At 46.3% G+C, this 22,552-nt stretch overlaps 1 protein-coding gene across 2 annotated transcripts in view; it reads left to right on the top strand.

Annotated features, from left to right (window-relative positions):
• ZCCHC14 (zinc finger CCHC-type containing 14) overlaps positions 1-22,552 on the top strand; it is an 87,050-nt gene that overhangs the window by 16,380 nt on the left and 48,118 nt on the right. For both annotated transcript variants that reach the window (XM_039461119.2, XM_039461116.2), the window contains exon 2: positions 14,076-14,199. In XM_039461119.2, the coding sequence (XP_039317053.1) occupies positions 14,076-14,199 (124 nt within the window). The remainder of the gene's footprint in view (positions 1-14,075; positions 14,200-22,552) is intronic.

Genomic DNA, 22,552 nt, shown 5'->3' with positions numbered 1-22,552 from the left:
GTAGAGATGAAGTTTCACCATGTTGGCCAGGCTGGTCTTGAACTCCTGACCCCAGGTAATCTGCCTGCCTTGGCTTACCGAAGTGTTGGGATTACAGGCGTGAGCCACCGCGCCTGGCCCTGGAATTTCCATTTTTTAAAAATGTTCCATTTCTTTCTTGAGACCCATTTAGCTGGTTCCGCCCGAGTCCCTTATCTTTTCTGTTCCTGAGCACTGTTGTAAGGGCTGCTGAGTTCCTACCTGATGCTGCTGCCAGCATGGGACTGTCCTGTGCTTGTTCTCCAGAGCTTACCCTTTCCTCTTTGAACAGGTTATGTTTTTGTTTCTTTCCATGTCTAATAATTGTGGGTTGCTTCTTGGATTTTGTAGGGGGCGCATTGCAGAAACTCTGGACTTCATTCTGTTCTCCTCAAGAATATTGATGATGTTTTGTTTCAGCAGGCAGTACCTTTGGCTGGACTCAAACTCCGGATTCTCTTCCTCTGCTATCAGCAGCTAAAACCTCTGCTCAGTTGCCATAATGTGACCTTGCTGTCCCAGACCTGCCTGATTCCGGGCCCACAGAGAGCTGGAGGTGAAGTTTATGTGCAGAGCAAGGTGTTCCCTCCTAGGGTGCTCTCCCTTCCGGAGTTTCCCCCATCACTTTCCAGCTGTGTCCGTCTACCAGAATTCTCCTCTTTGGTTTTTCAAGTCAGACTAGGGGGTTCTCTCTGAGCTTTAGCTGCCCCTCTTCTCTGATGAGGACCAGGTTCTGCCCCAGGACAGGAAACCCATGCAGTGCTCAGCTCACTTTGGCCACAGGCCCCCTCTGGTTTCTGCTTGTTCTTGGTCCTGTTCAGTTTGTTGTTTTTTATGCTTTGTCCAGAGTTTATAATTATCTGAAGAGGATTGGTCCATTGTCTCAGCCATTACTGAAAGTAGAACCACCTGCTTTTTATACTGTAAGGGTTGTGGTAATAAATGTGAACCATGTGTTCTAGGAAGGATTCATTGTCTCTGAGGAAGGGTGGCTCTGAAGTGGGAGTTTTATACTAACTCGAACATGTGCTGTTATAAAGGATGAGGTACTGTGCAGAGAAAAGGCTAGGATGGCCCAGTGCCTTGAAGTTCATGGGTCCGTATGGAGGATGTCAGTGAAATTGTTGTCTACATGCTCTGGCTTTGGTGGTGGTCAGCCATGGAAAGGAGAGTTGGGTGTGTGGTGAACTCAATAGAGAAGCATGCCTGGGCCAGGCTTCACCAAATTAACTTCAAATGAAGTTCATTTGGGTAGATACCAGGTGACTGGGGGTTGAGGGTCTGGTCAAGCTGCAGTGGGAGGCAAATCTGAAACTTTTTGGCCTAAATGTCTTCTGTGATCAATTCACTTGAGCCCTTTCTGGTCTGATTTTTGTTACATGGCTGACAGTAAGAGATTGGGCCTTCCGCTCTGAAGCAGGGATGCCTTGTTTATAGTAGTATGTCCCGAGAAGACTTATGGAATAGAGTTTGTGACGCGTGCAGATACAAAGCCCGCAAGCTGATTTTACTGATACTTTCTGGACCTTGGATGCGCTCTTGTTTTCATCCAGGTGCTTCTCGCTCGTTATAGGTTCTTCAAGTCCTGCTCTTTCCCATCCTAGGTGCCTAAATGTTCGGGAACTGAACTTACACTGTGGCTAGTATCCCCAAAGGACTATAAAGCAGTCACATTAATGTGCTCACTGCTTTGAATGGTCCATCTCAGGGATTTGAATATTATAGTGGGAACCAAAATGGTCATTATAGCATAGTTTATTTACTGTGATTAGACATTTAGCCAGCTTCTCTAAGAAAACCCTAGTATTTAAGCATATTTTTGGCCAAATATTCACAATAACAATATTGTGTGTAGTATGTACTTAATGTCAAAAGTCCTGAAGATAGGCCGGGCATGGTGGTTCATGCCTGTAATCCCAGTACTTTGGGAGACGGAGGCAGGTGGATCACCTGAGGTCAGGAGTTCGAGACCAGCCTGGCCAACATGGTGAAACACTGTCTCTAGTAATAATACAAGCAATAGCTGGGCATGGTGGCACACGCCTGTAATCCCAGCTACTTGGGAGGCTGGGACAGGAGAATCTCTTGAATCTAGGAGGCAGAGGTTGCAGTGAGCTGAGATTGCACCATTGCACTCCAGCCTGGGGGACAAGAGCGAAACTTTGTCTCAAAAAAAAGAAAAAGTTCTGAAGGTAAAGGTAACCTGCAGGGAATGTCTCATCAGCTGCAGAATGTCTCTTGGATGTGGCATCAGTGGAATTAGATGATACATATACCTGCAATGTAGAGGATGCTAGTGGCAGCCTCTGCACCTGAAGCTGTTGCAACTCACTCTTTCTGACATTACGAGTGTCACATAATTTAAATGTCTTATGCCAGGTGTGGTGGTTCATGCCTGTCATCCCTCTCAGCACTTTGAGAGGCCAAGTTGGGAGGATCTCTTAAGGCCAGTAGTTCAAGATTAGCTTGGGCAACCCCCTTCTGTACAAAAAATAAAAAATTAGCCAGGTACGGTGGTACACGGCTATAGTTCCAGCTACTCAGGAGGTTGAGGTGGGAGATTGCACTGAGCTGTGATTGTGCCGCTGCACTCCAGCCTAGGTGACAGAGCAAGACCCTATCTCAAAAATAAAAAGTACATTTGTCTTGGGGGGAAAGGGAGCATCGTAGTGACTGTATTGCTTCACTTTGTGCTGGTGTTGTCACGAGAGATGATTAAGATGGGGTTTTTGTTCCCACATGGTTCTGCCCTGTCTGTGTTGCTTCTGCATGTTCCCTTGATGTCACCTGTTGCTCGTAACTGCTGACGCTGGACCTTTTTCAAGCAGTCTCTGATTGGTTTCTGCCCTGCCCTCGCCGTATCGGTGCTGCTGGTGGTCTGTCTGCTCTGTGGGGCCATGTGGAGAGGGAGGCTCCAAGGGAGAGGCTTTGCATGCATGCCTTCATTCATTGTGCCAACCTGGATCCTGTGGCTGTGGTTTGGGTGCTCACTGTGTGCTAGGCTCCACTCTGAGAGCACGCTTGGTGGGGCTGGCCAGTTCAATCCTTGCACCATCCCTGGGAAGTCAATATGGTGACTATCCCCACTTTACAGATGGGGACATAGGCCTGGAAAGGTCACATCACTTGTGTTGCACCGCTGGTGATAGAGGCCAGTCCTCCCGAGGGTCTGACTCCAGGGCGAGCATTTTGCATCACTACAGGAAGTTGACACCTTTTCACTGTTATATTCCTCCTAGTTCAGTTCCCCCGACCCCGACCTCAGTTTTATTGGCACTTGTACTTGTTGCAAGTATTTTCTCTCCTGTTGCATGAAGTCATTTTAATAGTGGAGGGTAGTAGTTGCTTGGAAACACTAGAAGACAGAAGTGGTCAGAGCCTGGTCATCAGTGAAGATCAGCATTATTGCCAGTCTCCCACTGTAGTAGTGAGTACGTCGCTGCTGGACGGGAAGGTGAGGAGGGGCCAGGAATGCAGAAATGAGTTGTTGTTCATGAGTACAAGCAAGATGCAAGTGCTCTCTCTGAATTCAGTAAATCTGTTAAGATGCCTGTCTGACCCTGTTTTACAGGACTACAGGACTAGGAAGTATGTCTTTAGCCCACCCAGGGCTCTCGACTTTTTTTCTGTGCCGTTTCTACACAAAGTCTCTGGAGCAGGCATTTGGGGTGTGTTGGAGGCCAGCTGTAGGCAAGTCCTACCCCAGAGGTCCAATGTGGTTGGCCCCTGGTGGGGTATCTTGGCACCTGGAGGTCTGTGGGCTGTTAGGGTGGGTGTTCCTATTGGAGGCTCTGCTGCCCTGTGGCTATTTATGGGAGAGATTTGCATCTGGTCACTCAGGGAGCTTGTCTAGTTAAGTACTGGGTTCCCTTTGCTGAGATTTTGAGCGGTAATCTTTTTTCTCTCTCTTTTTAATGAGTAGAGCTCTAGGGTAAGACATATTAAAAGGAATGTTTTTACATGGAAAATGTTTTTTTGGTTAGCGTTGGCTTTCACTTGGCCTAAGTCAGCAAATAGCTTTTACTCTTAAACTATCTTCTTCTTCTGGTTTTTAGGAGACACGTAATGACTATTTTAGTAAAATGCTTACAAATCATTTTTATGTTTTATGTTTTTTTACGCTGACTTGAAGGTATTTAACAGACATTATTCCTTTCTGTATAGAGGAAGGTAATTGGAAAGCAAATTGAAGATAAACTCTTTCCTAGTCATGTTTACTATGCTTTGTTGGGGTGGACATGTTGGAGTTCATGTTGTCCCTGATATGCCCAGCCCTCAAGATATGTGTGGAAGGAAAGTGCGGTTATGGTTTTAGAAGCTTGCTTTTTCTATATTTTTCATATCATTCATAGCTTGCAGGGAGGTATTTATATTTATGCTTAATATCTGTTAACTTTTTTAAATTCTAAAAGTAGTTACTGCCCCTCACAGAAAAATTGGAAAACAAAAAAATAAAAATCGCCCAGAGACAAATACTGTTAATATTTTGGTGTACCTGTACCTGTCTTTTTTCAGTGCCTGTTTGTGTACACACACAACTGACATATGTTCTGCCTGTTTTCACTTTATCTGTGAGGATTCTGCATTCCTTTTAAGACTGAATAATATTCAGTCATATGGACATACACATTTAGTGACTAAATAATAATCTGTTGTAGGATGTTTATGTTTTTTGTACTTTTTTTTGCTGAAGCTGAGATAAATCTCCTTATATACAAACCTTTCACTATGTCACCGATTGCCTATATCTTTCAGACTCCTCCAACTGGGATTAGTGGGTGAAAAGCTACAGATGGAAAAAAAGTGCATCACACCCTGCCTTGTTGCTGTCCAGACAGTGGCCCCAGTTCACACTCAGCTGAGGATTAGGCCACTGCTGAGGATGAGGCCACTCCCCTGCAGCTTTCTGAGCATTTGACTCCTGAGAGCATTTTGTTTCACTTTAGTCCAGGTTTAAAAATAATTATTCAAGCTGTCATGCACTTGTTTTCATTATTTATTTTTACTTTTTTGAGTTGGGGTCTCGCACTGTCTCCCAGGTTGGAGTGCAGTGATGCAATCAGAGCTCATTGCAGCCTCAGCTTCTCAGGTTCAAGTGATCCTCCTGCCTCAGCCTCCTGAGTAGCTAGGTATAGGCACATATCACCATGCCCAGGTAATCTGTAAATTTTTGTAGAGACGAGGTCTCACTGTGTTGCCCAGGCTGGTCTTGAACTCCTAACCTCAGATGATCCACCTGCCTCAGCCTCCCAAAGTGCTGGGACTACTGGTGTGAGCTACCACATCCAGCCCCAGGCTGGTTTTGAACTCCTGGCTCAAGTGCTTCTCCTGCCTCAGCCCCACAAAATGCTGGGATTGCAGGTGTGAGCTACTGTGCCTGGCAACAAAGCGCACTGGTTTTAGAACAGACGATCGCTTGTCATGGTAGAATCTGGTTTTTTTTTTTTTTTTTTTTTTTTTTTTTGAGACGGAGTTTCACTCTTGTTACCCATGCTGGAGTGCAGTGGTGCTATCTCGGCTCACCGCAACCTCCGCCTCCTGGGTTCAGGCAATTCTCCTGCCTCAGCCTCCTGAGTAGCTGGGACTACAGGCACGCACCACCATGCCCAGCTAATTTTTTTTTTTTTGTATTTTTAGTAGAGACGGGGTTTCACCACGTTGACCAGGATGGTCTCGATCTGTTGACCTCGTGATCCACCCGCCTGGGCCTCCCAAAGTGCTGGGATTACAGGCGTGAGCCACCGCGCCCGGCCATTAGAATCTGTTTTTAAGTGGAATCTCTATTTGAAGGAGAAGATGGGCCCTGGCCCCCAGTGCAGGGAACACAGAACTGGGGTGACTGTGGGTGGCTCTGTCCTCATACTCAGTGCTTCTGGGAGTGTGCTGTCCACAGGGGTGCATCAGATGCTGCAGACACAGGGAGCCCTGTCCTCGGAGAGGCCCAGTTCCCTGTCCCTCCTGGATCCTCTCGGAGCTCTGAGTCTCTGTCACAGCATTGAGGCAATTTAATTGCCTTCCAGCTATACTGTGAGCACCACAGTAATAATAATGGCGACTAACATTTTGAATGCTAACATTTTTCCAGTTCACTAAGTACTGTGAATGCATTTTACTTAATTCTCACATAAGCATTATGAGGTAGGTGCCATTATTTCCATCCATGGTGGAGGAAACGGGGGCCGCCCTCTGTGGATCCAGCACTGTGGCCGCCTGGGTGGCTCCTGACCGCTGTGCTCCGCTGGCCTCCTTGGATTTAATCTGCACAAATCACAGACCTCTGTAATTATAGGACCTGAAGTCTGCACTTGATTCTGCTCCCTACTGGCCAGATGACCTTGGAGAAGGCATTTAGGAACTGACATTCAGTTTTTCTTTTTTTTAACATGGAGATAATTTGATCTGTGTACCTCACACTGACTAGAGGGATCAGATAGATGATCACATATGCCTGCATAATGGATACATGGGAAGAACTGTATAAAATGTGGTTATAGCCAGGTGCATCGCCTCACGCCTATATTCCAAGCTACTCGGGAGGCCGAGGCAGGAGGATGACTTGAGCCTGGCAGTCTGAGACCAGCACGGGCAACATAGACCATGTCTTCAAAAAACAAACAAAAACGCTGGTACTTTTTGTTCTCTTGTTTTCTGTGGCCTCTCGCAATGTGTCTTTACATCTTAGGCATGCCATTGGCACCTGGCTTTTGAAAATGACCGTATTCTTTTTAAACATTTCGAGACCTGACTTTCTCAACCTGTGTGGTTTGCCTGCTCCCGGGCATTCCACGTGCAAATGCAGTACTCAGTATTAGGGAAAATAAATTGTATCGGGGAGGGCCTCTCAGCCTCATGACTGGGGACAGGTACTTCGTTGCTGTGGAGCTGCCCTGGGCGCTGCAGCATGTTTCACATCATCGCTGGTCTTCACCAGCTGCAGGCCACAAGAATCCCCACCCTGGTTCACAGAAAATGTTTTCAGACATGGTCAAATGTTCCCCGGGGATAAAACTACCCCCAATTGAGAACCCCTAGGTTAGGGGAATAATAAGACTTTGTAAGTTAGGAAAAACATCCAACAGTGTCCTAAAAAATGGGGAAAGGGGTTTGAAGCTGATGCAGTAAATGGTAAGGAGCTGTCTGTAGGTTACGCCTGACATGGCGGCACGTGCCTCCCGTAGTCCCAGCTTCTCTGGAGGCTGAAGTGGAGGACCACTTTTGAGGCCAGGAGAGGTCAGACTGGGCAACATAGCGAGACCCACCCTGTCTTTTTAGTTAAAAAAACAGACACAATTTTTTTTTTTTTCCCCATGAAAAACACCGGACCTCCAAAGTTATTGTGAGGGTTTCCAGGGCTTGTTTTTATGTGGCATGCTTGTATTAATCTGCTCAGGTCCTTCATAAAAGTGAGGAGGGCAGTGGCCAGCTGCCCCTCTGGTGGGCACAGTTAGATGGGACTGTCCTAGTAGGGGCTCCTAGCCATGGGAGAATGGGAGCCATCACAGCTTTACTTTCTCCAGCCTCTAACTGGAGTGCAATGATGCAGTCATAGCTCATTGCAGCCTCAACTTCACAGGTTCAAGTGATTTTCCTGCCTCAGCCAACTAAGTAGCTAGTTACAGGCACTGGGGATTGCCTGGGAATTGAGCATTCCCTGCCTTAGGGAAATAGGCAGGAATCCACAGTAATACGAATAGTACCTGTGACTTGGTCACAAATGGGAGTCACAGATAACTTTCATTTCGCAGTTGTAGAAAGCATCTTAAAGTCTCCTTCATGCTCAGCACTCCTATGAAGTGACCTCAGACCCACCTACTTTGTTGGAGAAGCCCCTTCGTCTACTAAGACTTCAGCAACGGTTTTCAATATAATTGGCATTGTTTGCGGTCCTGTGTATTTTATGCATTTAAAATATGTTTTCTTAGAAGGGCTCAGTAGGTGTCGGCAAACTGCCAGAGAGGTGGCTGGCACAAAGAAAAGGTTAAAACCCTGCTCTAGAAGCTCACTGCTGCTTTTCTGATCAGTTTTTTTTCTTTTCTTTTTTTTTTTTTCCTAGTCTAAGGTATTTTGTTATCTGAGCAGTTTTCAAATGCCCACTATTGGGGTGCAGCAAGCCTTCTGGAGACCCAGTGTTGTGTGGGGGCTCTGCTTCCATCCTGTGGCATCAGCGTGTCCCATATGCATGACTTGGAAGGAGCTTTCAGGAAATAGATTTTTAGAAATTAATTCTCTTCTAAAACTTATGGTCTGGTCTATGAGCATTAAAGTTAGTTTTAGGCACAAAGCTTTAAAGAAGGCTGTGTAATGTTAGGCTTTTTCTGTTACGTGCAATGAACTGAGGAAAGACCCTTTAAAAAAAAAAAAAAAAGCGTAAATCCCTGAGGAGGACAGTTAGCAGGAGTCATGACCCACAGCCATCGTCAGCTCTTCATGCAGTCTGCAGATGTAGGTCCTCACTCTTGCCTGGAAGGGTCTTTAAGTTCCTTTGGTGTAATTGCGCAGTGCAGGGATTCCATTTTCCATCCCATCTAAAGGGAGGTTGTGTAGACCGGGCTCGGTGGCTCACACCTGTAATCCTAGCCAAGGCGGGAGGATGGCTTGAGCCCAGGAGTTTCAAATCCACCTGGGTAACATAGTGAGACCCCGTCTTTCTTTATTTTCTTAAATAAAATAAGAGGAGGCTGTTGAGCCTTTGTCTGTTTTGATCAGGGTGAAGATTTCTTGTGAAATACTCACGCAGCATCATTATCATCTGGGAGCTGGTTAGAAATGCAAGATTCTCAGGCCCACCCGAGACCTTATGAATCAAACCTCTGTTTCAGCCAGATCTGGAGGTATTTTGTACATGGAAGTTTGGAAGCAGAGGCCTCGTCTATTTAAACCATAATAATAAGAAGGCGAATTTCGTAAGAGCCAGGTGCGAGCTGCCTGAGTCCAGGTGCCCCTAGATGTACGGCCAGTGTCGAGCCTCCGTCGGCTTTCTTGGAAGAACCACGGAGCCGGGTGTGCCCTGTGACTACCCGTACTTTGCTTCAGAGTCATATTTCATTCCTGGGTTAGCGCTTTGTAGAGCTGGTGGAACACTTTGATTGTCTGTTACATAATGTAGATGGCAGAAATTTTTCTTTGAAACAGAAGTACTTTTCAATGTGTGTGATTCTGAATGTCATTAAAATTTGGTGATACAGTGATGCATTTTACAGAGCCTTATTAAGGACCTACTTCATGCCACGCCTGGTTAGAAACAAAGGAACATCGGTGAACAAAGCAGACCAGAAACACCCCTGCCTTGCTGAGCATTGAGGAGTCTTGCTAAGGAAGACATCTGAGGATAGATGGGAAGGCGCAGGGGTCACTTCCCGGCAGAGGGGACAGTCAGTGCAAGGGCCGCAGGCCAATGTGACTGCACTGCCCAGGGCGGCAGTGCATGGAGTGAAGGGTTGGGGTAGGACTGGATGTCAGGTTGCAGGGGCTGGGCAGAGGGTCTTATGGGTCATGGGAAGAGGCTGGCTGTGGAGGAGAGCAAGCAGTGTCTTGTTCCCTTCCTAGCAGTAGCAGAAGGCAGCATTTGCAGTTGGTCAGTCTTCCCTCTCGTGCACATCAGGGCAGATGACGAGTCCTGTGGGTGAGCCTGAGTCAGAGAGCATTTGAGTCTAACATAGGTCACGTGGAGCAAATTAACTTCACCGAAAATAACCCCAAAACAGCATTTCTGGGAAACACAAGTAAAGACAGCTTTCAGTGTAAACAAAGGAGCAAAGTTATGATAAAGGCTTGGTTGGAAAAAGTGAACATTTGGAAAACTAAGAAGAAATGCCTTGGGAAAATACACCGAGGAAAACAGGTCTTTCTTTTCCAGCAGTTGCCATTTTAAGGAGTTTTCCTTCCTGTCTTGATGTCAGATGCAGTGGTGCCTGTGTTTTGCTAGGGTGGCTCATGGGCTTTCCCCTTCCACTTGTGGTTGTGGCAGATAGACCTACAGCCTTTAGCTCTTCCTGCCTGTGTGGGGAAAGGACTTCCTGTTTTCTCTGGGTTTCCTCTTTGTCCTTGCCAGGAATTGACCGGATGATGGGTGCAGTATAAAACCTGGACTTAGGGTCATGGTTGGTCTCAGCCTAGCTGCAAATTAGAATCACCAGAGAGCTTCAGGCACATAACCAAAGAAGCCCCGTTGCCAGAAACTGTGATTTTGAGGGGGAGTGTGGGATGTTGTCTTCTCAGGGCTTGGGGTTCCAGTGTGCTGTTGAGGCTGAGAAGCACTAATCAGTACCGCTCTCTTCCTCTCCAAGGCTGTGCTCTCCTCTGCTCAGCCCTCCTCTCCCCCTCCACCCGAGCAGGCTGAGAGTTGGGAGGCTGGCTTTCCTTTGGAGCTCTTTGGAGTCTTTTAGGGCAGGCAGGCATATCTGCGTGCGAGAACGCACTAATCACACGTTTCTTTTGGGGCAAGGAGGTTTACAGCTAGCTAGCAAAGTTAGAACTGCTAATGATGGTTGTCAAGACAGCTCACTCTCAGCTGTGCATGGTGGTGTGCACCTGTGGTCCCAGTCACTCACGAGGCTGAGGTGGATCACTTGAGCCCAGGAGGTTATAGCTGCTGTGAGCTGTGATTGTGCCACTGCATTCCAGCCTGAGTGACAGAAGAGACTCTCTCTCTTTTTTTGCCATTCCCCCCCCCCCCACTCCCCCGAGACAGAGTCTCTCACCCAGGCTGGAGTTGCAGTGACACAATCTTGGCTCACTTTAACTTCTGCCTCCCGGGTTCAAGCAGTTCTCCTGCCTCAGCCTACCAAGTAGCTGGGATTACAGGTGCGCGCCACTATGCCCGGCTAATTTTTGTATTTTTAGTAGAGATGGGGTTTCACTATTTTGGCCAGGTTCGTCTCAAATTCCTGACCTTGTGATCCGCCTACCTTGGCCTCCCAAAGTGCTGGGATTACAGGCGTGAGCCACCGTGCCCAGCCAAGACTTGGTCTCTTAAAAAAAAGAAAAGGCAGCTCATTTTTCCTTCTTAGAACTAGGACTTAGAATAGGTACTAAAGCAGCTGAGAGAACATGGAGGTTCGTGCATCAGGCATCAGACCAAACCGAATGGGCTCTGCTGTGGTTCTGTTTCTTTTGTTTTTTTGAGGCAGGGTCTCACCCACTCCCAGGCTGGAGTGCAGTGGTGCGACCATACCTCACTGCAGCTTCAAACTCTTGGGCTCAAGCAGTTCTCCTACCTTAGCCTCCCAAGTAGCTGGGATTGCAGGTGCACGCCACGACACACAGCTAATTTTTGTGTTTTTGTAGAGATGGGGTCTCGATATGTTGCCCAGGCTGATCTTGAACTCCTCACCTCAAGTGATCCTCCTGCTTTGGCCTCCCAAAGTGCTGGAGTTACAGGTTACGCTGTACCCAGCTCTGTGTGTGTGTGTGTGTGTGTGTGTGTGTGTGTGTGTGTGTGTTTTCTTCCTTCTTTTCTCTACTCCCCTCCCCTCTCTTCCCCCACTCTCCTGCTTTTTGATGGAGTTTGGCCCTTGTTGCCCAGGCTAGAGTGCAGTGGCGTAGTCTGGGCTCACTGCAACCTCCACCTCCTGTGTTCAAGCGATTCTCCTGCCTCAGCCTCCTGAGTAGCTGCGATTACAGGCGTGCACCACCACGCCTGGCTAATTTTGCATTTTTAGTAGGGAGGAGGTTTCACCATGTTGGTCAGGCTCGTCTCGAACTGCTGACCTGAGGTGATCCACCCTCCTCGGCCTCCCAAGTACTGGAATTACAGGTGTGAGCCACTGTGCCCAGTCTCAGCTGTGTTTCTTATATAGTTAATATGTTACCCTTCTGGGTTGTCTCTCAAAGTAATATTTACTATTTGGGACTAAAAATCTCCTTGGGTAAGATTTGTATCTTGTATTGGTTCTATTATCTTTAATGGGAAAGGAGTTCATTTCTGGGGTCTCCTACCGTTGAATAATGAAAGAGACTTTGTTAAATCAGAGGGAAATCAACCAATATAAGTTACAAATATAAATAATCCCAAAAGTTTAATTTTCTTGATAACATGGAATATTATCCAAAGAATTGACTTTCTGGAGCAATTACTGGATGGCTAGGATTTCTTTTTTTCTCTTCTAAAAATTTAAATAGAGACAAGGTCTCGCTGTGTTATTCAGGACAATGTCAAACTCCTAGCCTCAAGCAGTCCTCCTGCCTCAGCCTCCCAAAGTGCTGGGATTACAGCCGTGAGCCGTTGTGCCCGGCCTTATTTTCTCGAGTTATATAAACTTCCCAATGATGTAGCCTTGTGACAAGTTGCTTTTCTTGGAAGGCATCTGTTGAGTTGCGTGGGATCTGTTAGTCCCTCTCCCTACATGAACAGCCCAGGAGGGCTTCCTGCTTGGGGGCAGGGATCTCGCTGTGGACTTGGGTGTGGCCCCTGCAGCTCGCCGTCTGTGGGATACAGCAGGTGCTGGTCCTGCTGGAGTGGCGGCAGTCTCCACCCTTTCCTCCCAACTCAGCCTCTGCCTCTGCTTTCATCCCGCCCGAGGGCAAGGCCCTGCCTGTCCAGACCTCTGCGAAGCAGGTGCTGGGATCTGTGCTTGCGGGTGAAATTCTGGGTTGTCTTTGTCAACTGCCACCTACCGTCCAGGTATGAGATGAAAGAACAAGTAGAGGCTGGAGAAGTCAGGCCATTTTTCAGGCTGCTTGTCTGTCCTGCGCACTTTCCCATACTGCAAATGAAGCAATGCTTATTGTCTCTTCTGACGAACTTTAAGATCTTACACCGCCCTCTCATATCCTCTGAAATTGTGAAACACATTCAGACTGTAAAGAAGTTCCAGCAATGGCCATTTTTATTCTTCTAAATCCTATAAGTTACAAATGTATTTTGGCTGTGAAATTGTAAAATACTGATGGAGGGATTAAAGTTATTGCTGCCCTCCTCATCTGACCCCTCTGGGCCCCTTCCAGCTTAATCACACACTCACATCATCACTCACCCAGGAAACGGTAGGGGTGGGACAAGCCTGGCTAGCCCCTGGGTTGTTTCAGCGCTTGGTGTGTGTTGGAAGTGCTGGTGGTCAAGAGGGCCTCCCCCACCTACAGCTTGCGGGCGGCCTCATCTGCAGGTGCACTGTCTGTGCTTAGTGGGTCTCTGTCAGTGGGGACTGAGGGTGTGCCCTGCTTTCCCTATCACAGACACTACAGCAGTGGGCACACCCCGTCAGATCATTTTCTCATGTGTGAGGACTTTGTATGATGAATTTCTAGAAATGGAATTGTGATGTAATTTTAAGATATGCTTGCAGTTGTATTCTGTTCTTTGCTGTTGTTTTTAGAGCATTTTATGATTTATTCAAGATTTATAGGAGGAAAGTGTTAAGTCCTGCTGTATAATTAGTTTTATAGGTAACTGTTTGATTTGAAGAGATATGAAAATAAGTTTTTGCCTCAAATAGAAATACATAATTGCACACCACCTTGGCTAACATAGTTTTTTTTTTTTTTTTTTTTTTTTTTTTTTTTTTTTTTTCTTGGAGTCGAGTCTCACTCTGTTGCCCAGGCTGGAGTGCAGTGTTGCCATCTCAGCTCACTGCAAGCTCCACCTCCTGGGTTCTAGTGATCTTCCATCTCCGCCTCCTGAGGACCTGGGACTGCAGGCACCTGCCACCACACCCGTTGTATTTTTAGTAGAGATGGGGTTTCACCGTGTTGGCCAGGCTGGTCTCGAACTCCTGAACTCAAGAGATCCACCCACCTCAGTCTCCCCAAGTGCTGGGATTACAGATGTGAGGCATCACACCAGGACTCTTTGGCTAACGTAGTTTCTCTGCACTCCAATGAATCCCAGCCACAAGGCATATGCTCCTGTGTCTGGCTCAAGTTATCCAAGCTCTTTTACACTTTCAGTGGAGAGTAGTAGGTAAAATTTTCTTGGAGAAAGCTTATTATTACACTAGTAGTATGTGTCTTGTAGAAAAATTGAAACCGAGGTAATTACGAAAGACTTAATTAACAAATAAAATTGTCGCCTATTAACTCCGTGGTAGAAAATAAAGATGATTCTGCTTCTGTTCCCACAGATCACTCCAAGAACTGAGGCCCCTGTCAGCAGCATCAGTAATAGTTTGGAGAATGCCCTGCACACATCAGCACATTCCACGGAGGAGTCGCTGCCCAAGAGGCCCTTGGGAAAACACAGCAAAGGTGAGTGCGCACGTGTGCTTCAGGAGGACACTCGACGGATGGAGGGTGGGCATTCCCCAGATCCCCGGGAGGACATTGTTAAAGGCTTTCAGATCCTTTGTAAATGCTAATGTGTATTTTTCTAAATTCTGTAAGCAGTACGTGAATATACTTCCGCTTTAAAAACTTCAACTATTGATGTTTATGTTTATTAGGAGAAATCCAGGTGTGGTGGCTCACACCTGTAATCCCAGCACTTTGGGAGGCTGAGGTGGGCAGATCACTTGAGGTCAGGAGTTTGAGACCTGCCTGGACAACATGGTGAAACCCTGTCTCTACTAAAAATACAAAAATTAAAAGGGTGTGGTGGCGGGTGCCTGTAATCCCAGCACTTTGATAGGCCAAGGTAGGTGGATCACCTGAGGTTGGGAGTTCGAGACCAGCATGACCAACTAGTAGAGATGGATAAACCCTGTCTCTACTAAAAATGCAAAATTAGCCAGGCATGGTGGTGCATGTCTGTAATCCTAGCTACTAGGGAGGCTGAGGCAGGCAAATCGCTTAAACCCAGGAGATGGAGGTTGCAGTGAGCCAGTGTTGCACCATTGCATTCCAGCCTGGATGACAGAGCCAGACTCTATCTAAAAAAAAAAAAAAAAAAAAAAAAATTAGATGGGCCTGGTGACGCACACCTGTAATCCCAGCTACTTGGGAGGCTGAGGCAGGAGAATCGCTTGAACCCAGGAGGTGGAGGTTGCAGTGAGCCAAGATTGTGCCATTACATTTCAGTCTGGGCAACATAGCAAGACTCCATCTCAAAAAAAAAAGGATGGGAGGAATACGTTTTACACCCTCCTCCCCACCCCACATGGAAATCAGACTTAATCACTAGAGTAGTGTTGTCCTGAAGCATTCTCTGCAGTGACTTGGCCATGACCAGCCACGCCTGCCTTCTGCGCAATTGAAACATGGCTAATGTGCCTGAGGCCCCAAGTCTTTATTTTTCTCTAATGTAAATGTGGACACCTCACTGTGGGTGGTGAGGCATGACCTTGAGCCCCAGTAACTCTGCACGTCAGCCTCTGCAGTGTTGTGATCAGCTGCAAAGTTGGTAACCATGCCGTGGTAGAGGAGGCTTTGGGGAGGGGAGAGCAAGGTGGTTTTAAGACTAGATGGACTAGATAATGCATTCCCAGTGAAATCAATGCTGGTGAGGTTTGCAGAGTCGTCAGTAGTCGGGAGAGAGAGACTGGGGTGGTACTTTTCAATGGGGTCACTTGCCCTGACACCCGATGGTATGGAGGCACTGAGGCTGGCTGTGTCCACATCTGCTAGCCTCTTCTCTCTCCGTGTTATTTACAAAGAAATTTGTCTCCTAGCAGGTGTGCCACGTGAGGCCCAGAGCCACACTCACCTCACCTGTGCCCCTGTCCCCTGTCTCTGGCGCGACGGTTCATGCCTTCCACAGGCTTCATGACTGCTTCATTTCTAAAGTCCCATTCTCACAAAGCCATTGAGAGCCACCTGTCTCTGCTTTAGATAGTAACTCAGGAAGGACCCATTTCCCCAGCAGCTGTGGCCTGTGTTCATGTGTGTGAGCACAGTATGGTATGGAGACAGTAACTTGTACTGCTCCCCTGTGAGGGCTCCTGTCCCCACTTGACCCTCGCAGCAACCCCCTGAGGTCACACCAGTCTTTATCTTATCTGCTTCTCTTGGGAGAGTCTCTGGCTCTTGGTTGAACATCTTTACCATTACCTCATCCTGAAGACGCCGACACCGTGGTCCTGTGACTCCAGAGTGGACAGTTGGCACCGGAATTACAGGGAGTCCACCTGCTGCAGAAAGGCTCCTCCTCTTCCTTTCCTATGCCATCGCAGGAGACGGGCCTCCCCTGGAAGGCCACTTCCTTTGTCCCCAGGCGGTCCAGCCTAGGAACCTGGGCGCTGCACACCTGTGAATCTTAAGGGACCGACTATTGCTTTTTTTTTCAAGATGTAATTTATTGACATCCCCATTCTTTTTTTTTTTTTTTCCTGAATAATTTCAAAATAGTATCTGTCATTGTCTCACCTGCATGCTTTGGTCCCCAGAGAGACAGAGGATGAGCTGACTGTCATGTGAGCTGTGGCAAAGCTGGCATAGGCCAGTGGGTTGGCTCTGAGGCCACAAGTAGCCATTCTAATTTGAAGCGCCACAGTGCTTCAGATACCACCACAGGCAGATGCTCATAATTATCTGCAGCATTCTCCACTGATTGGTCATAGAGAGTCATGGTTTCTTTTTTCAGAAATTGGCAAGCTAGTTAACTTGGTTGTATTAGTCACTTTCCTTACGAATCCTTTTAATATTCTGTTGGGTATAGGTTATTGCTCTTCAGAAAGTCTAAAGACCCTCTAAGTTGTATACTTTTCCTACTATAAAATTTTCCAGCCGGGCACGGTGGCTCAAGCCTGTAATCCCAGCACTTTGGGAGGCTGAGGCGGGTGGATCACGAGGTCAAGAGATCGAGACCATCCTGGCCAACACGGTGAAACCCCGTCTCTACTAAAAATACAAAAAATTAACTGGGCATGGTGGTGCGTGCCTGTAATCCCAGCTACTCAGGAGGCTGAGGCAGGAGAATTGCCTGAACCCAGGAGGCGGAGGTTGCGGTGAGCCGAGATCGCGCCATTGTACTCCAGCCTGGGTAACAAGAGCGAAACTCCGTCTCAAAAAAAAAAAAAAAAAAAAAAATTTTTCCGTCTGTCTTTTCTGTATCCTGCTTCTGGTTTGGTTTTTCTCTGCTTCTTCAGAAGTCTTACAGTGACACAATTAAGCTTATAGGGTGGTCAGACATTTTAAAAATTTCTTAGTATGTGAAAGCTCAGGGAATAGCCATCCAAGCACATGGCAGATACTAACTTCTGTAATCCTTAGAACAGCCCTAGAAGGGTTTGATTATACCTGTTTAACTATAACTGACCTCGGTGGTGATTTTCACCCCATTTTACAGGTGGGAGAACTGAGTCACAGATAAGAAACTTTCCTGAGGTCAGCGGGGATTGAGAGCCAGAGCTGATGCTCTTATCCCTGTGACTGGCAGAAGAAAATAGCAAAGGAAAGTAAATGTGGAACTGTGCTGAAGTGGAAAACACAGCTGTTGTATGGGCAGTGCCTAAAAGTACACGCTAAGGAGTGAAATCATCCCTTTGTTTCCTCTCCTGTTTATTCCAGAATTTTTCCAGTTCAGAAGTAGAGATTGTAGCCCAGTAAACCCCCTGTACCTGGTGTCTGGCTGCAGCTCCAGGTCACTGTGTGGAAGTTTTCTTTTTTGAGACAATGAAGGAGCTTTAGTTTCATTAAACTTGTTTATATACCAGCAGTTCTCAACCTTTTTGGTCTTGGGACCCTTTGCACTCTTAAAATTTATAGATTCCAAAGAATCCATGTTTATGTGGGTCATATCTATAGGTATTTACCATATTATCAATTAAAACTCAGCCTTTTTTTTTTAACTGTGTGCCCCTAGGGTTTGTGTTTGCCATGCAGCGTTGTTTTAACTGAAGAGAACTAAAAATCAAACCCTGAAGTCTTGTACTTTTGGTAAAAATAAAAATCAATCCCAAACAATTAGAACATGAATTCGAAGACGACGAGAATTTACATAAAATGTAAATTCTAAATTGCCCACAGTCTCTGTCCTTTTCCTGGGTTGTGCTGGGATGCCAGTGTGCAGCTGGAATTGAGAAGCATTGACAGTTTTAATTTCTTCATTGGCTCTTTGTCCAACATTTTATTCTGAGGCCTTTCAAACACACAGTAGAGTTTAAAAGATTTCACAGTGAGTGGGTACCCTCCACCTAGATTAGACAGTTTCATTTTATTGTATAGATGCTTTTTGACATACAGTGGGGGTTTCAAGTTGAAAATGCCATAAGTTGCAATGCATTGAATATACTTTACCCGCTAAACATCATGGCCTAGCCTACATTAAGTGTGCTCCGAACACTTGGATGAGCCTACAGGTGGGCAGAATTGTCTAGCACAAAGCCTACTGTACAGTAAAGTGCTGAATCTCTCATGTAATCTATTGAATCTGTACTGAAGGTGGAAAACAGAATGGTTGTATGGGCACTCAGAGCAGTTTCTACTGAATGTGTGTTGCTTTTGCACTGCTGTAAAGTCAAAAAATCATGAAGTCCAGCCGTCTTCAGTCAGGGACCATCTGTGCTTATTATTTTTAAGCTGGTTGCCTGTAGCATTCCTCAGCCAGGGATTCTGATTTGAACCCCAGGGCACAGAGAGTCATTTGAGTGACTGTTTTCTCAGTTTCCCTAAAGAAAATAGGATTAGAGATATAGGAGTGGCTGTTCTCTGGCTGCCTTGAAGATTTGCTCTTTATTTTTGGTTTGGAATGGTTTGTCTGTGATGTGCCTTGGTATAGTTTTCTTGTATTTATTTCACTTCTTGTTTACTGAACTACTGCTTTTTTGCTTTTTTTCCAAGATGGAGCCCAGCTCTGTCGTCCAGTTCTTCATCGTATGAGAGCTTCCATGGAACAATAATACTTTGCTTTCTCTACGAGCCCTCCAGTTAAGAGAGGCAACAGAAATGCAATGCACATCTTTACCTTTCAGGCTCTACTCTGAGTTAATGTGGAGCCACTCCGTGTGACACAGAAGCCTCTTGTCACTGTGTCGTTCAGTGGGGTGCCGAGACCAGCTCATGGTGTCTCCTGAGAGCCCGTTGTGCAGTTTCCAGGAACTGTTAAAACCCATTGATGTTGCATTGGTGGCTGATGGTGGCATGTCGTCAGCCTTGTGGATTGGCAGATGCCCCAGAGCAGGGGCTGCCCCATCCTCACCAGTTGTCAGCCGTTGACCAGGCACTGATGGTGCCGTTCTGCCCCGTCCTGTAGGGCGTCACATGGGTCCAGCTACATGTCAGACAGGGTTAGGTTTTTATCCATATTATTTACTATTGGCACTGCTCTTCATTTTATCCTGAAAATTGGAATTTCTGTCTTGTCTCATTTCCCGTCAGCCTGAAGAACTTCCTTTCACGTTTCTTTCAGGTTAGTTCTGCTGACACTGAATTTCAGTTTTCATTTATCTGAAAATATCTTTATTTCGCCTTCATTCTGGCTAATTATGGAATTCTTCATTGAGAGTTTTTGTTTTAACTTTAACAATGTCATTTTGCTATATTTTGGCTCTTGCTTTTCTAATGGAAAGTCCTCTAGCGTTTGTATTGTTGTATGCCATGGGCCATTTTTCTCTGGCTGCTTTGAGGATTTTCTCTTTATCTTTGGTTTGGAATGGTTTGTCTATGATGTGCCTTGGTGTAATTTTCTTATGTTTATTTCACTTCTTGTTTACCGAACTACTGCTTTTTTTGTTGATTTTTTTTTTGAGATGGAATCTTGCTCTGTTGCCCAAGCTGGAGTGCAGTGGTGCAATCACGGCTCACTGCAACCTGTACCTCCTGGGTTCAAGCAGTTCTCCTGCCTCAGCCTCCTGAGTAGGTGGGATTATAGGCATGCCCCCATGCCTGGATAATTTTTTTGTATTTTTGGTAGAGATGGGGTTTCACCATGTTGGCCAGGCTGGTCTTGAACTCCTGACCTCATGATCCACCAGTCTTGGCCTCTCAAAAGTGCTGGAATTACAGGCATGAGCCACTGTGCCCGGCCTGCTTTTTTAAAATTTTTTTATTTTTATTTTTAATGTTGTCTGGGCTTGTCTAAGCTTATGTTTTTCACTACAACATAAAACATAAAGTTTTCAGCCAGTATCGAAGTATTCTTTCTTCCTCATTCTCCCTCTCTTCTCCATCTGAGACTCCAGTTTTCATGTATAAGAAACTGTGGTCTTGTCCCACAGATCTGAGCTGAAGCTCAGTTTATTTTTCAGATTCTGTTCTCTCTCTCCTTCAGATGGGGCACTTTGTTTTGATCTGTCTTCAAGCTTTCATACCCTTCTGTCATTTTCAGTCTGCCGGTATGGCAAGCTAACGGATGTTTTGATACCAGAAATACTTTTTCTACATTTTCAGTTTTAGATTTTCTATATGGTTCTTTTTTATAATTTCTTTCTCTCTGTTGAGATTCTGTCCATTCATTTATTGTGAGCATTTTTGTTTTTATATCTTTGAACATCGTGATAATAGCTGCTTTCAGATCCTGGTCTGCCAGTTTCATCATCTGGGTCTCTTAGGGCTGGTGTCCATTCATAACTTTTTCTCTTGAGTATTCCTTATATTTCCCTATTTTTATGAATGTCTAATTTTAGATTGTGTCATTGTGTGTGAGTATAGAGATTCCAGCTTTTCTCGTATTCAGAAGAGTGTTGTTTCTCTCCTGCAATAGGGAATATTGTCTGAACAAGGTTGAGGCTTCTGCTGTTGGGGCGGGCAGCAGATGGAGGTACTCTGGTGCCTTAGTACACCAGCTGCGTGGAGTTGGCCTCCACCCATGGCTGGGGCAGCAGGTGTGTGGGGCACGTGCAGAGCCTGGGCTTTGTCTGGGACACTCCCTTTGGTGCACAGCTGCCCTCATCCAGCACTATGCCCTGTTCCCAGGGCTGGGCACTGACTGGGCCTGCCCTGAGGTGAAAAGCACAAACCTGCACCCTCTATAGCAGGCGTCCCCAAACTTTTTACACAGGGGGCCAGTTCACTGTCCCTCAGACCATTGGAGGGCCGCCACATACTGTGCTCCTCTCACTGACCACCAATGAAAGAAGTGCCCCTTCCTGAAGTGTGGCGGGGGGCCAGATAAATGGCCTCAGGGTGCAGCTCGCGGGCCGTAGTTTGGGGACGCCTGCTCTACAGCCTTCCTCCAGGTTCTGCCTGCTCTAGCTACTCTGCAGTGACTTCAGAGGGGTGTTTTGTTCTGTAAATACATTTTTTCCCAGAGTTCTTAAGTGTAACATGGTATGCCCTAAAAAGATATAGGGAAGAAGGAGCAGTTTAATCAGTGTGATGGTGAATATTCAGATTCTAACAATAGCTAAAAGAAATAATGCTTCTGAAAGTTACCCCATTAACATAGACAAGTAAATGAAATTGAGAAAGTTGATATTTTAGGAAAATTATTACTCAACTGTGACTTAAGAATACAGTTTTCCAATTTTTAAATGAAAACTGGCTTTTGGTAATAAAATTTTAAAGCGGGAATTATCTGCGGTGTGATTGTGGTACAGCTGTTAGTTCAGGTGTGAGGACATTGAGTTGTATGGGACTTAGAAGGGGTGTCTGTTAGAAAACAATCCTGTTTTGGCCGGGCGCAGTGGCTCACGCCTATAATCCCAGCACTTTGGGAGGCCGAGGCGGGTGGATCACGAGGTCAGGAGATCGAGACCATCTTGGTCAACAAGGTGAAACCCCGTCTCTACTAAAAATACAAAAATTAGCTGGACATGGTGGCACGTGCCTGTAGTCCCAGCTACTCGGGAGGCTGAGGCAGGAGAATTGCCTGAACCCAGGAGGTGGAGGTTTCGGTGATCCGAGATCACGCCACTGCACTCCAGCCTGGGTAACGAGGGAAACTCTGTCTCAAAAAAAAAAAAAATCCTGTTTTTAAAATATGTTATTTATTTATTTATTTTTTGAGACAGGGTCTCACTCTGTTGCCCAGGCTGGAGTGTGGTGGCTCAGTCTCAGCTCACTGCAGCCTCCACCTCTGGAGCTTAAACAATCCTCCTGCCTCAGCCTCCTGAGTAACTGAGACCACAGGCACACACCACCACACCCAGCTAATTTTCTTACTTTTCATAGAGACAGGGTTTTGCTATATTGCTCACGCTGTTCCCGAACTCCTGGGCTCAAGCCATCGGCCCAAAGTGCTGGGATCCTAAGTGTGAGCCCCCATGTCCAGCTTATCCTGGGTCATTTTTTAAACTCTCCTCTGTATCATAAATGATACTCCCTTTACTGTGATTTTTTAAGCATAATTTTGGTAATTTTTGAAATGGTTTCTTGTTTGGAATGTAGATTAAATCACTTGATAGAGATACCTTGAAAGCAAATTAAAGACATTTGGCAGAAAAGTACTCTTTTCTTCTCTAGGTATCTGTCGACCTAAAGAGAGGGGGTTTGGGGTTTGCTCTCCCCTTGGTGGTGCTGCTGAGTGGGTGCAGGTTTGTCGCTGCTCCCTCTGCGCCTGTGCAGTGGCTTGCTGCGTGCTCCTCTCTCCTCCCTCGTGACCATGGACAGACAGCCAAGGAGCCCAGGAACTGTGGCGCCCTTCCCCCTCACACTCTCTGCCCTGCATCCATCCCTTCCTACTTCTCTTTGGAGTTTTAAGCATATGAACATTAAAGTGTGCCTAGTTATTTTTATGAGGTTTTGTTCTAGAGAAGGGATTTAACGAAGCTTGTAAAGACACTCAGAC

The sequence above is a fragment of the Saimiri boliviensis genome, chromosome 1 (genome assembly GCF_048565385.1).
Source record: "Saimiri boliviensis isolate mSaiBol1 chromosome 1, mSaiBol1.pri, whole genome shotgun sequence".
Lineage (NCBI taxonomy): Eukaryota > Metazoa > Chordata > Mammalia > Primates > Cebidae > Saimiri > Saimiri boliviensis.
The sequence above is the reverse complement of the archived record's forward strand: the minus strand, read 5'-3'. Positions and strand labels throughout refer to the sequence as shown.